The 13,505-nt window shown below is 55.6% G+C and overlaps 1 protein-coding gene across 2 annotated transcripts; it reads left to right on the top strand.

Annotated features, from left to right (window-relative positions):
* Positions 1-9,306: 9,306 nt before the first annotated feature.
* Positions 9,307-11,463, top strand: FHL3 (four and a half LIM domains 3; the record flags this gene model as incomplete). Of its 2 annotated transcripts, none has more annotated exons than XM_080690506.1 (5): positions 9,307-9,462; positions 9,566-9,740; positions 10,776-10,945; positions 11,033-11,228; positions 11,309-11,463. In XM_080690506.1, 5 exons carry the CDS (start codon positions 9,307-9,309, stop codon positions 11,461-11,463), a joined length of 852 nt encoding a protein of 283 aa, XP_080546632.1. The 2 variants fall into 2 exon arrangements, with proteins under 2 accessions (XP_080546632.1, XP_080546631.1); XM_080690505.1 differs by having other exon boundaries at positions 11,033-11,232; positions 11,298-11,463.
* Between the last annotated feature and the right edge of the window lie 2,042 nt (positions 11,464-13,505).

Here is a 13,505-nt window from a genome sequence, read left to right as displayed (position 1 = left end):
CACAATAAAATGAAGCTATCCTTGTTATTACAATACCTGCCTCTGGTCTAGAGAGAGTTGGACACAGCAAAGGTTCATGGGTGTTTGATTTCTTTTCCATGACATGAAGCTAAACTTGAGCAGGCTACGTAAATGCATCTGCTTCTCAAGGCAGTGGTGTCCACTGTCCAGCTGAGGCGCTCTGGGGAAACCCTCTCCTCAGATAGTCCCTGGTGATGTTGACCTGAGGGGTGTGAAAGAGCTGAAAGTAGCTGAAATCTGCTATGTGAAAAGGTTTTTTCTGCCAGCTGTGGTGGCACAGGCCTGTAATTCCAGTGCTTGAGAGGCTGAGAAAGGAGAGTTATAGGTTCGAGGACAGCCTCAATAACTTAGTGAGGCCATCAACAATGTAGCATGGCCCTCAACAACTTAGCCAAACCTGTTTCAAAATAAGAAATAAAAAGCCAGGCGTGTTGGCGCATGCCTGTGATCCCAGCATTTGGGAGGCTGAGACAGGAGGATCACAATTCACAGACAGCCTCAGCTACTTAGTGAGGCCCTCTGCAACCAGTGGGACCCTGTTTCAAGTTAAAGAATAAAAAAATAGGACTGGGGTGTAGCTCTGGAGTAGAATGCCCCTGGGCTCATCCCCAGTACTGCAATAAATAAATAAACAATAAAACAGGACGGAGTGGGGGTGTCTCAGAGGTAGAATACTGCTGGGTTCAATCCCTAGTACCACAAAAAAGAAGTCTTTTCCTGCCTTTGCATTTGAGCCTTGCCCAATTAGTCACATACATTAACAAAAGTCCATCTCATTTGTTACTTACCATTGGCAGAAAAGCTCCCTCATGACCCGGCCCACCTTTCCAGGCACATCTCATTTAAGAAGACCAGCTATAAGGCAGTGACCAGGTGGCAGCCCAGCCACTCTCCACAAAGAACACTGAGTGAGCAGCAGAACCAGGAGAAGCCAGCTCTGGGCACTGGAGGCGAGGACCCTGGGTTCAGCCCTGGATTGGAAGTGCCTATTTACCATCTATCGGCTTGTGATTTGGGAAGAACAAGGGACTAGGGTTGAGGGGTAGAGGGAAAGCAAACAGGTTGTCAAAATCTTTGGAAATCCTTGTCCTTCTCTGAGTAGATGATGATAACCACCTCTTGTGGTTTTTGATGATGACTAAAGAGGGTAATGACCAATCTAAGCATGTCACCCTGCATACAGACAGCATTTGTGTGTGGGTGTGGGTGTGGGTGTGGGTTTGGGGATGGAACCCAGGGGCATTCTACCTCCGAGCTACACCTCCTGCCCTATTTTTTATTCTTTAGTTTGAAACAGGGTCTCACTAAGTTGCAGAGGACCTCACTAAGTAGCTGAGGACCTCACTAAGTAGCTGAGGCTGTCTGCAAACCGCTATCCTCCAGTCTCAGCCTCCCTAATGCTGGGATTACAAGCGTGTGCCACCATGCCCGGCTTACAGACAGCATTTAAACCTGTTAGTTCTCCCTCTACCCCTCAACACTAGTCCCTTGTTCTTCCCTTTCTACACCCAAACCTATTGAAAATTTCTGAGTTGTGTGTGTGTGTGTGTGTGTGTGTGTGTGTGTTTTATATTGGGGGTTGAACCCAAAGGCATTCTATTTCTGAGCTATATCCCCAGCCTTATTTTATTTTTTTTTTGAAACAGGATCTTTCTAAATTGCCAAGGACCCCATTAAGTTGCTAAAACTGGCCTTGAACCTGCGATCCTCCTATCTCAGCCTCCCAAGCACTGGGATTACAGAAGGCACTACTGTACCCAGCTGTTTCTGGGCGATTTGAAAGAGCATGTCTGCTAAGCCCTGGGCCTGCAAGGGCTCTAGGCATTGCCATGGTAAGAGTGAGCAATACAAGCAGAGAAGGAAGAATATTTTCTCACTAGGAGAAGGAAAACTTGTGGTTACAGGCACCAGAGAATGATTCAGCACCCACAGGAAACCATGAGAGGCCTGTCAGTAGTCACCAAGCGCCTCCTTTTGAGAATTCTTGCAAGGTGAGAGGACAGCTGGGGACCCGTGCGAGTGAGGTAGGGAAGAGCGCCTAGGGACCTCCTGGGTGGAGAAAGAACAGCTAGATCCTACTTACCCAAGGCCCTTCATCCAGCACTCAGGCTCTGCTCCCAGCCCCAGCTCAGACACACCTGTTTCCCAGGGAGGGGGAGAAGACAGATGGGAAACAAGAACAGAGAGTCCATGTGGCTGATCCCTCTACTCCCTAGGGCATGTCTTCCAGGGCCAATGGAAATAAAGTGAGCAGGGAAATGTGAACCCACTGGGGAGCTGGAAATGGAAAGGAAAAAGGACACAGTCCCCCTGCCCTACACCAGCCTCCCTCCCCCAAGCCAGAGGTCTCCTAACTTTCTTTGGCCTCCAGACTCCAAGTCCAAGCAGCAGAACCTTTTAACACTTAAGAGGGAAGCGGGGGGGGGGCATACTGAAGATAAATTGTGCACTCGCTGGGCGTGGTGGTGCACGCTTGTAATCCCCGCGCTTGGGAGGCTGAGACAGGAGGATCACGCAGGTTCGAAGCCAGCCTCAGCTACTTAGTGAGGCTCTCAGCAACTTAAATGAGACCCTGTTTCCAAATAAAATATAAATAGGTCTGGGAGTATAGCCTGGAGGTAGAAAGCCTCTGGGTTCCACCTCTAGTACCACCAAAAAAAATTAAATAAATAAATTGTGCACTCTCCTACAATCTGCACAACACTGCTATGAGACAGAAACCCCACTCTCAACAGAAGATAGAGGCTCACAGAGGCTGAATGACTATAAACACTATACAACTTAACGTTAAGCTTATTTTTGGCATAAGGGGCATAGACATTTGACAGCCTGGGTTTGAATCCTAGCTTTTTCTTTTTTAAACCTTTGGCAAGTGACTTAATCTATCCATGCCTCTATTTTCTCATGTTAAAAACAGAGATAATGTAGATACTGGCTGGGCATAGTAGCACACACCTGTAATCCCAGGACTTGGGAGGCTGAGACAGGAGGATCTCAGGTTCTAGGATAGCCTCAGCACCTTAGCAATATGTTTTGAAAAGTTTTATGTTTCAAAACATAAAAATAAAAAGGGCTAGGGGTATAGCTCAGAGGTAGAATGCCCCAGGGTTCAATCCCCAGTACCCCACACATACCATATATATGTGTGTAAAATGTTTAGAGACTGGAGTAAATTAAGAACTCCAGAAATACTGACTCTAAGACTATTCAACAGAGATCTAAACATGAATAAAGAATGGAGATCTTCAGATTCTGCGTTTCTCCGACCCCTGTATCACTCATTTATAACCCCTTCCTTTCGGAAAGCTCTTCCCTCCTCTCCTTCACCCCAGAGCAGCCCCCATCTTGGTACCCACTCCAACCAGGGAGAGTAGTCTTCCCTGCATCCCCCTAGGCTGGAGTTCCCCTACACCTGCCCAACAAGTCCCAGAGAAAGGGCCCCCCACAGGCTGCCTTCGCTCATTTGCCAGATATTTATTCTGTGGAGTGGGGACTGGAAATGCAGAGATGAACAAAAAGGACCCCAGCCTCTGTCTTCCTGACACTTACAGTTCAGGCAGCAACAACAAAAATAAACACCCAATTATTTAACTTTGGAAGGAAAGCTGGCTTGGAGGCCAACTTGGGACCCAGGAACCAGGCACATGATGCAGAGGATAGGGTCTGCTGAAGCCCCAGCCTGGGAGGGTGTTAGTCTCTGCAGGACATGTGCTGGGGTGTGGGAGAGCCTCTCTGGGCACCTGACACCACGGAGATGCTGAGGTTATTTTCAGGGTTGGTTTGTTGTCTCCTGTTTTCAAACAGCACAGCAGAGCCTCCCCCCCCCCACACACACACACTTCCAGGCCAAGGCTATTTATTCCTAGTGACAAGCCTGAGGATCCCAGGGGGGGTGGCCTTAAGAACCTAGAAGGGCCCCGTGTCCCTGGCAGGCGTCAGTCCTCCCTGGCACAGAGAGGAAGCCAGAGGGTCAGAACTGCAGAGGTTCCCTTCCCTCGCCTCTGCCACCCTGCAGCACCCCCACCCCGCTTGCATCCCTCCCAAAGAAGCCCAAAGGTCCCGGGGCCAAGGATTAGGGTCTCCCTGGGCCTCAAAGGTCAAAACTATTCCTGAAGCTAGACTCCTCAGGGCCAGGGTGCAGCTGGAGGTGGGGCAGGATGCTTATCAAGGTTTCTCACACTCAGAGTTATGGAATCAAGCCCTTTGAAGGTCAAGGCCCTATGGAGTGGGGAGGTCTTCGCTTTACCCCCAATTTACAGAAAATACCTTGGTCCCAGTGACAGTAGGAGTCAAAACCGCCCCCTCTCTTATGAATTAAGGCCTCCTTCATAAACTCGGGCTCAGCGTAACCTTTGGGGGTAAACGACAGGGCAGGGGAGATGGAGGGACTCGAAGAGGCAGGAGGACTCTGGTCCCCCGGGTCCTGCACCCCAGGCGCGGGATCGAGCGCCCCAGCTGCGGTGGCGGCGGGGACCGCGGGAGGGCGGGGCGGGGGCCGGAGGCTGGGGAGCCAGGTTAGCTGGGCGGAGGGGGCTGGGGCGGCCGGCGGCGCGAGGTGGGGGCGGGGTCTGGCCCGCGCGGGCTGGGGGCCGGGGGCGGGCTCCGGGCGGGGCGGGCCCGCGCGCACTTCCTCGGGAGGCCCGGGGCCGCGCGCCCACTCGCCCACACAGTCCATCGCAGCCGGCAGCCTCGCCGCACCCGCTCTGCCCCGCTCGGCCGGGCCCGCAGGTAGGAGCCGCCGAGGGACGCGGCCCCCGCCCCACCCGCGCCGCGTGCGCCCTGCTCCGAGGTGAGCGCCCCGCCGACCCCGGCTCCCAGCTTGGCTAAGGGTGCCCGATCGGGCCGAGAGCTGCTGCGCCCCCCGCCCACTGCCCTTACCGCGGCTGGCCGCGGGCGCCTACTGTGCGCCAAGCCCCGGGGACTGCCCGCTGGCCGGGTCTGCGTCTCTCCGGCTGCTGGGGCTGCTCGGCGGGGCGGGGGCCGCTTCCAGAGTGGGGCGTGGGAGGGGGCCAAGTTTGAAATTGAAAAGCCTTGGAGAGATCCGGAGGGTTGGAGAAACTGAGGCTCCCGGGAGACCATTGAAACAAGGACAGAGACTAGACGTACAGAGTTGCCGAGGGACAGATCCGAGGATTGGGGCAGCCCGGGTTTTGTGCCGCATTTTAAGAAAAAGCATACGTATGACCTCAGTGAACACATTGCTGGGGCCCCTCCCAGGGCCTAGGGCCCTGAGGCTGAAGTTTTGTTAGCTTCTTGCTAAGCCTGAGTATACAGAGACATTCCAGAGACTGGGGACAGAGATGCCCAGAGAGCCTTGGATGCAGAGACTGAGGAATGGAGGTGGTAGGGACCCAGACTCCAGCCCTTAAGAATGCGAAAGATCAAGACTTGGGCTTACAGAGGTAGAGAAATGGGTGGAGGCCCCACTGGCAGATAGCTGGTCACAGATCTAGAGAACTCCAAACATTAAGGCGGTGTTCAGACAGGGGGTTGCTGAGTGGAGCCAGCCAGGCACAGAGAGTCTCCTGAGGAGGAGACTCAGGTGCACTGACAGTCCAGGAGATCCTGAGAGACACAGGCCTGAAAGGCTGTGGGGGCCTGAGGCCCGGCCAGCCATCCCCTTTGAGGCACAGGACCTGAGACAGTAAGATTGAGATTCAAAAGTAGCCCCAGGCATACACGCTTTCACCAAGACAGCCCCAGCTTATTTTTAAACTCTAATCTTGGACTGGCTGCTTCAGTCCTGGGGGACCCAGGGTGAATGAACTGTTCCTCTCCTGTCCCCAGAGCAGCTGCCGGATCCTACTCCCCACCCCCTTTTCCCTAAACTTCTCCAACTTCCAGGCCCTGTGGGGGAAGAAGCAAGAGAACTGAGTTTGAGGTTGGTGGCCTGGGGTGGGGTGGGGTGGGGGAGGGAGCAGGACTCTGATTTCTTCCCTTAAGCCTCCTGTCAACTCCTGGAGCTTGGAGAGGGGTGCCTGTTCTGATCCCCACTCACAGCTGTGCAGCCTGGCCATGGTCCTCCTGGACAGTGGGGCGGGGTGGGGGACAAGAGAGTTGAGCATTTGGCATGGGTACTTGGAAAGGCTTCTGGGTGTCTTCCAATCGCAGGGCTGGCAGTGAACAGGAGAGCCAGACTCTGGTGCGTATCCTGTCCCCCTGCCCTTAAAAACGGACTGGCCTCTCCACCAGCCACTGAAGCGTTTCTAGGGGGAGGGCAAAGGATAGGATTCCCGACTGGGAGGCAGGAGACCTGAGCTGGGACCAGGAGCAGCCCTGGGCATGCTCTCTATGTCCCCAGCCTCTGTGAAGTGGGGGCAGTACTCTCTTCTGCCTGCCTTTTGTCAGAAGATGGTGGGATGTACTTTGTGAGAGGCAGAGCAATGCACAGGCGTATGTACCTGTGTAGCTGTGTGCGAAGTCTCAGAGTTACTCTTGTGGGAGCTGGGCTGACAGGGCCAGAGCCACCACTGGTCCCAGCAGTCCCCTCAGCAAGACCCACGGACCTGAGACCTTCTGTTCTCTCTCTGGGCCCACACTGTGAGTGTCCAGGTCATATCCCAGGCCAGCTGCCCGAGCCAGGCTTACCTGATTCCTGCTGTCTGGCTCTAGTATGAATGAGGGGCTCATAGTAAAAATGCAGAGAACAACCATTTACCCAAGGCTTAGCTGCCGGGTGCTTTCCAAAGATCGTCACATTTGAAGCTGACGGCCGCCCTTAGAGGTGGGCAGTGTTATCTCATTTAACTGGATGGACAGACAGGCTCGGGGCACTTCAATGACTTGCCTAAGGTCACAGGATTCAAGCCCAGGTTTATATTCCATAGGCTGAGCTTCCACTCACTTCCCGCCACACATACCCAGTTTTCTGAGCTCCAGGCTGGTCACTGGTGTGTGTGTGTGTGTGTGTGTGTGTGTGTGTGTGTGTGTGTGTGTGTGTGTGTGCAGGGATGCAGTGTTGGTGAGGTAAGGGGCTAAGAGCCATCTGGCAGATCCAGCAGTCTTCCCTGAACCTCACCCTTCCTAGCTAGGAAAGAATAAAAGACTGGCTCCCTCCTTGTCCCGTTAGTCCCCCAGCCTTGCCAGGGAATGGAGGAGGGAGAGGGATGGGCAGAGACAGGTGGACCTTGGTGGTGCCCTTCACTGTGTCCTCACCAGAGCCCAGCTGGATAGACTAAGGAATTGGGGGATTCTGGGAAGGAAGTAGAAGCCACGCCCATACCCTATTTGGGGTGCCCCTAGCTTAGAGTGGTGACTGGCTCCCAGGGGCGGGCCCAGGGCTAGCCTGGGCCTGGGAAGGTGGCTGCTGCTGCCAGGCAAGCCAGGAAGGAATGAAAGGGCCCAGGGCACTTCCCAGTGGACACCTGGCCACACTCCACCTGCATGGCCTCCTGCTGCCCAGTGGCTGAGAGCCCAGGCCATCCTCAGATGCCGGGCCAGAGGAAACCCCCACTGAGAGGCAGGGAGGGGACTGAAAAGGAGGGGTGCCTTCTACCCTACAGCGGAGGGGTCCCATCTGAAGACCCCAGTCCTGGTGGCCTCATGCCCTGCTTGGGTGTGAGCTGGTGGGAAGCTTCAGAATCCCAAGCCCCAGAAGAGTTGGGCCCTCAGGCTGGGGCATCTGCTGGCGCCTCATGTCTGAGCTCCAAGCCAGAGCAATACTGTGGGTGAGAATTTCCCGCTGGGGGTGGCTAAGAAAAGGAGAGTTTTTCCTTCAACTTGTGCCAGCACAGGCCCTGGGGACTGCCAGTCCATGAAGTCTAATGGGGAGGGGAAGGCTGGGGGATAACTTTGTACACCCCCTAACTTCCCTAGGCTTATCCACAGTTGTGTGAACACCCCTTCCTACAGGTCCCGGTGGTCCTTCTCCACCACCTGTGATGGATCCCCGCCCTTCAATGCAGGCTTCACAGTGGAAGAGACCAGGGATGGGGAGCTCTGAGTTTGGGACTGGAGACTGGAATCCGTGGGGCAGCAGAGGGGACTAGGAACCCCACTTCCCCTCACACACACCCCCACTCCCCGTGCTCTTATTCCAGAGGCAGCTGTGTGGATGACCTCATCCCGCAAACATGCTTTGTTCCTGAGAAAATGGAAAGTGTCTGAGGTTTGGTGGGGGGCTGGGTGTCTGCAGCAACAGCTCTCAGGGCTCCCCTTGTCTTACTTCCCACCCAAGAGTGGGGAGCAGAGGTCTCCAGTGGCTCCTGCTCTCTTGCCCTTCACTCCCTCCCTTCCCGGCCTCAAACCCTGCAAAACCAGGAAAGACTGGAGAGGCTGTCTGGGGCTGGGGGGCCTGGGGCTTTGCAGGCCCGGGCAGGAGTGATCCCTGGCCAGAGATGGCAGGGGGCGCCCTGCACTCTGGCCATCTCCAGTCCTTCCTAGGCAATCATTTTCCCGCTTTTCTCCCTCTTGCTGGCAAAATCTGACATCTGGCCCTCTGTGCTGCCACAGCTGTTACAGATGTTGCAACCAAAGATGCCCAGGCTGGTGTGACCAGAGACACTGCAGGGGCGGAGGGGGGTGAGGGCAGAGGGTCCAGCTGGGGAAGTGTAGCTGTGTCCAGCTTGCAGGATTTCCTTCCTGCGTTAAACCTATGCTCAGCCTGTCAAGTTCTTATTGCTTGGCTGATTCTCCCGGGAGGGAAGGCTGACTTCTCACACCGGCATCCATATTCATCCGGCTTCCACCATTCATCTGCCCAGGATCCCTCTAGCATTCCACTGTTTCCTGAATCAGGACACCCCCCCCACCCCCACCCCCGCCAACAGCCCAGACTCATCCCTAAGCTCCCAGTTCAGAGCTCCAGGTAAAAGTTCTCTTTATATTGCTAGGGTCCCTTCCTGGGAGTCAGGAGAAGGTGACACTGCTGTCCATATGAGGTAGGGTGCCACCTCTGCTCCTACCACCCTAGGGTCAGTAGGGACAGTGGAGGTTGAACTCAGGCTGGGGCAGGAAATGAGTCACTGACCCAGGAAGAGCCCCCTCCCCCAGATCTGCCAAGGCCTCGATAAGAAAACAACTTCTGCTTCCTGATTTTTTTCCTGACCCCTTCCCACCCCCACATCAAATGCAGAAATAAACATGCAAGACAGACTCCTGGGTTACCAGGAACACCCCATCCCCATCCCTACCTGCTCTGATTTGGCATTTCCTATGCTTGGGCTCTTGCTCTTTTGTGACTCTAAAAGAGCTCTTGCCCAGGGCCTGGCTCTTTCTTGCTAGGGGTCACTGGGTGACCCCTGCCCCACCTTGTGTTCCTAACAGGGCTCACCCCACATCACCACCATGAGCGAGGCGTTTGACTGCGCAAAATGCAGCGAGTCCCTGTATGGCCGCAAGTACATCCAAACAGACAGCGGCCCCTACTGCGTGCCCTGCTATGACAACACCTTCGCCAACACCTGTGCTGAGTGCCAGCAGCTCATTGGCCATGACTCCAGGGTAAGGCCCAGACCAGGCAGGGCATGGGTGGAGGTTAGCAGGAGGGGGCAGAGGATGGGTCCACTAGGTCCAGCTGCCAGAGCCCCTGTTGTGGTCCCTGCAGGAGCTGTTCTATGAGGATCGCCATTTCCACGAGGGCTGTTTCCGCTGCTGCCGCTGCCAGCGCTCCCTAGCCGATGAGCCCTTCACCTGCCAGGACAGCGAGCTGCTCTGCAATGACTGCTATTGCAGTGCCTTCTCGTCACAGTGTTCTGCCTGTGGGGAGACTGTCATGCCTGGTATGCGCCCGGGGGCTCATCCCATTTCATCGCATGTGCCCGTCTGATACATATGTGGAGGACTGATGTGCGTAGAGACCAGCACACACAGCTCACTCCTAGAAGTTTAGTGTCTGCAGCATCTGTTGTGCCTAGCTGCTCTTGGGAGCTGAGTGTGCACAGGGATTGGCACGCCCAAGACCACATGAAAGCTTGGTGTGCAGAAACTGACAAGCTTGGTACCTTCCTAAGGGTTTACTGTGTGCTGAACCACTAGGCCTGGTACACACCTGGGAGCTTACAGTGTGTGGGGACGCTGACATACTTGATACACATCTGGGGGCTTAACATGTATGAAGACCTGCATGTTGGTACATATGCAGAGGTCAAACACAGGGCTTAAAGTGCATGGGAACCTGTATGACCTAATAGCCATGTGAAGACAGCACATGTGAGAATGACATGCCTGAACATGCAAGTTTAGTATATGCAGAACCTGGCTCACTCAGGGCACCAGAACTTCGTGTAGGCAAAGATTGCTCGCCTGGCATATGTGGGATCTTGTGTGTGTGCTAAACTATCATTTCTGGCGTATAAGGGCTTAGCACATACTATGACATATACTATGCTTATCACTTGGAGGCTTGATGTGTGTTGAGATGGTGATATCTGGCCAGGGGTAGTGGTAAATGCCTGTAATCTGAGCACTTGGGAGTCTGAGACAGGAGGATCGCAGGTTCATGACCAGCCTCAGCGGGAGCACACGCAGGCTCATACACTCACACAGAGTTGTATCTGAAACATATGGAGGCTGAACATATGCCAAAACCCCTTGTCTAGTTTTAGAGGCCTAGCCCGTGCTGAACCATCAGGTCTGGTATCTGGGGAGAGGTTGCCGTGTGTAGTATATGGGGGAGGGGTCTTGCTGCATGTGCATGGATACCACCCTTCTGGAATTATGGGAGTAATGGGTATAACTGGGGGAGGGGCTGTGATCAGAGACTGGCTTCAGAAGCTTGGGACATAGCCTCTGAGTGGGACTCCTGTTCCCCACAGGGTCCCGGAAGCTGGAGTACGGAGGCCAGACATGGCACGAACACTGCTTCCTGTGCAGCGGCTGTGAGCAGCCACTGGGCTCCCGCTCCTTTGTGCCCGACAAGGGTGCCCACTACTGCGTGCCCTGCTATGAGAACAAGTTTGCTCCCCGCTGTGCCCGCTGCAGCAAGGTGGGGGCTGGGCCAGAGGGGTAGGGGTAAGGCCTGCTGTGGGGTGGGAATCCCTGCTTCCCCCGCTGATGGACGCTGCCCCCACAGACGCTGACCCAGGGTGGAGTGACGTACCGTGATCAGCCCTGGCATCGAGAATGCTTGGTCTGCACTGGGTGCCAGACACCCCTGGCGGGGCAGCAGTTCACCTCTCGGGATGATGATCCCTACTGTGTGGCCTGTTTCGGAGAACTCTTTGCACCTAAGTGCAGCAGCTGCAAGCGCCCCATCACTGGAGGGACAGGTGGGTAAAGCCCAGGCAAGGGCGTGGATGTGGTACTGGGTGAGGCCGAGGGGCAGAGCTAACCTCCAGCCTCCCTCCAGGACTCGGTGGAGGCAAGTATGTGTCCTTTGAAGACCGACACTGGCACCACAGCTGCTTCTCCTGTGCCCGCTGCTCCACCTCCCTGGTGGGCCAAGGCTTCGTGCCCGATGGAGACCAAGTTCTGTGTCAGAGCTGCAGCCAGGCAGGGCCCTGAGCCAGGGCTCCAGAACTGTGGCTCCTCGTCTGTACCTGAGACCCCGCCCCTTCCCAGAATGGGGGCCCCCCACACCTGGGCGCTCATGGAGCCTCCGCCATCCAAGGACTCACCTCCACCATCTCTGGACTTCAGAACTGGGCCCTCTCCCCAACTGTCTGGGTTTTCAGACTAAGCCCCCTCCCCAAATCAGGGCATTAGATCCCAACTCTTCAAACCTGCACCCTGGGACTTAGGACCCCTTAAAACGAGACTTCTCTACATAGATTTTAGGCCAAGGGCTTTGTTTTTCTTCATGTAGAGGAGGAAAGAGACAGGAAGGTCTCAGACCTCTTCTATGGATGCCGGAGAAGATCTCAAAAGTGGACTGTACCTTGGCTTGACCCTACTCCCCTCCCACCCCCCTCCCTAGTACAGGGGCTGTCTGCACAGCCCATCAGGCTCTACTGTTTGGGGTCCCAAGGCACAGGGTGCTGCCCAGGTGTGTTTATCGAGTATCTTTTATTTCAGCTCCATTTTGTCCCGAGATGGGCAGGGGGGGCTCGGCTCACCCCCTCGCAGAGTCTGCAGTAAAGCAGTAAAGCGGTGTGAGGAAGCACAGGCCTCTGTGTGTTTGTTCCTGGGCGGGGTGCGGGTAAGGAGGGCAGGCATGCAGAGGAAAGCCTCTCTCCAGGAAAGGGATCCCCACAGCAACTCCCACCCTCCCCAGCTTAGCCCGCCAACTCCCTGCTGGCCAAGGGCTTTTTCCTTCATGTAGGCGGGGAGGGAGGGGACCGGGAAGGTCCCAGACCTGAGCCCCACGGTAGCGGGGTTCCTGTTTCCGGTACACAACGCCCCCTACCCTAAAAGCCCCGCTCAGATCTCCAGTGGGAGCACCGACTGGGTCCTGATCCCCAGGAGGGCCCAGACCCTCCGCCCCCACTCCCTCTTCCCTAGGATTAGCGGAGGCGGCCCAGGATCCGCTCTCAGCCGCACGTTTTTTGCCAAAAAAGGCAAGGATACAGCTGCACGCGCCGCGGGAACATCTGGATCCGATTCCCAGCATGAATGGGTCACGGCCCCGCCCCCCATGATTCAGGGGCGGGGGCGGGAGGAACCAGCGGGGCTGTCCCCTGAAGTGGGGAGATGGGGCGGAGCGCGGCCCCCTCGCCGGGCGTCGGACGCTCCCTGCTCCTGCCCTGGGCTGTGCGGGCGGGTTCCGCGTCTGCCCGTCGCGGGTGGGTCCCTGCCCGCGGGCCTCCATCGCAGCCTCCCTGGGCGGAGACCCAGGCCCCCGGAGAGGGGGAGGAGCCCTGGCCCCGCGGAAACCGCGTGATTACAGGCATCCCATAGAATGGGGCGGGCACTAGGGCTTCCACCCCACAGAGGTGGACTCCCGGAGTCAGTGGCTCAAAGTCACAGAGGTAGTCACCAGGAGATCCCAGATTCTAATCCGCTTTACAGTGCCTCCCGGCCCCAATTCCAGTCCTCAACTGCCTGAGGCTGCGGCTGACATTTTCAACAAATCTTTACAAGCACCCAACATATGTGCTTATCATTAATAACTGTGTGTTTACATTTCTATGTGTTTCTCTCTCCCAGCCGCCTGAGGCCCGGGCTCACGCCCGCCTTGCTCACCCCTCTTCAGCTCTCGGCACCTACTACAAGTTCAATAAATACTTGTTGAGGAAGAGCAGTCCAAGCCCAGAACACAGCTGGCGAAAGGCCTGGCGGTCTGAAAACAGATGGCCCTTTGGGGAAGCAGCGAGTAATTGCATTTGGAGGAAGTGCCAAAAGTTTAAAATGGCAGGCAGGGCCCGGGTCGCAAAAAGCCAAATGCCAAGTTAAACAGGCCTCACCCTGAGGGTAAAGTGGCCAGTAGAAATGTGTAAGCAGCGAAAGGATTGTAGTTCTAGAAAAGATCACTCTGAGCCCGGCCTGGGAGACTGAGACAGGGGGATTGCATGTTGGAACCCAGCCCCAGCCACTCAGCAAGACTTAGTGAGACTCTGTTTCAAAACTTAAAAAAAAAAAAAAGAACTGGGTGTCATGGCGCCCGCGTG

The sequence above is a fragment of the Muscardinus avellanarius genome (genome assembly GCF_963383645.1).
Source record: "Muscardinus avellanarius genome assembly, chromosome: 3".
Taxonomy (NCBI): Eukaryota; Metazoa; Chordata; class Mammalia; order Rodentia; family Gliridae; genus Muscardinus; species Muscardinus avellanarius.
The sequence above is the reverse complement of the archived record's forward strand: the minus strand, read 5'-3'. Positions and strand labels throughout refer to the sequence as shown.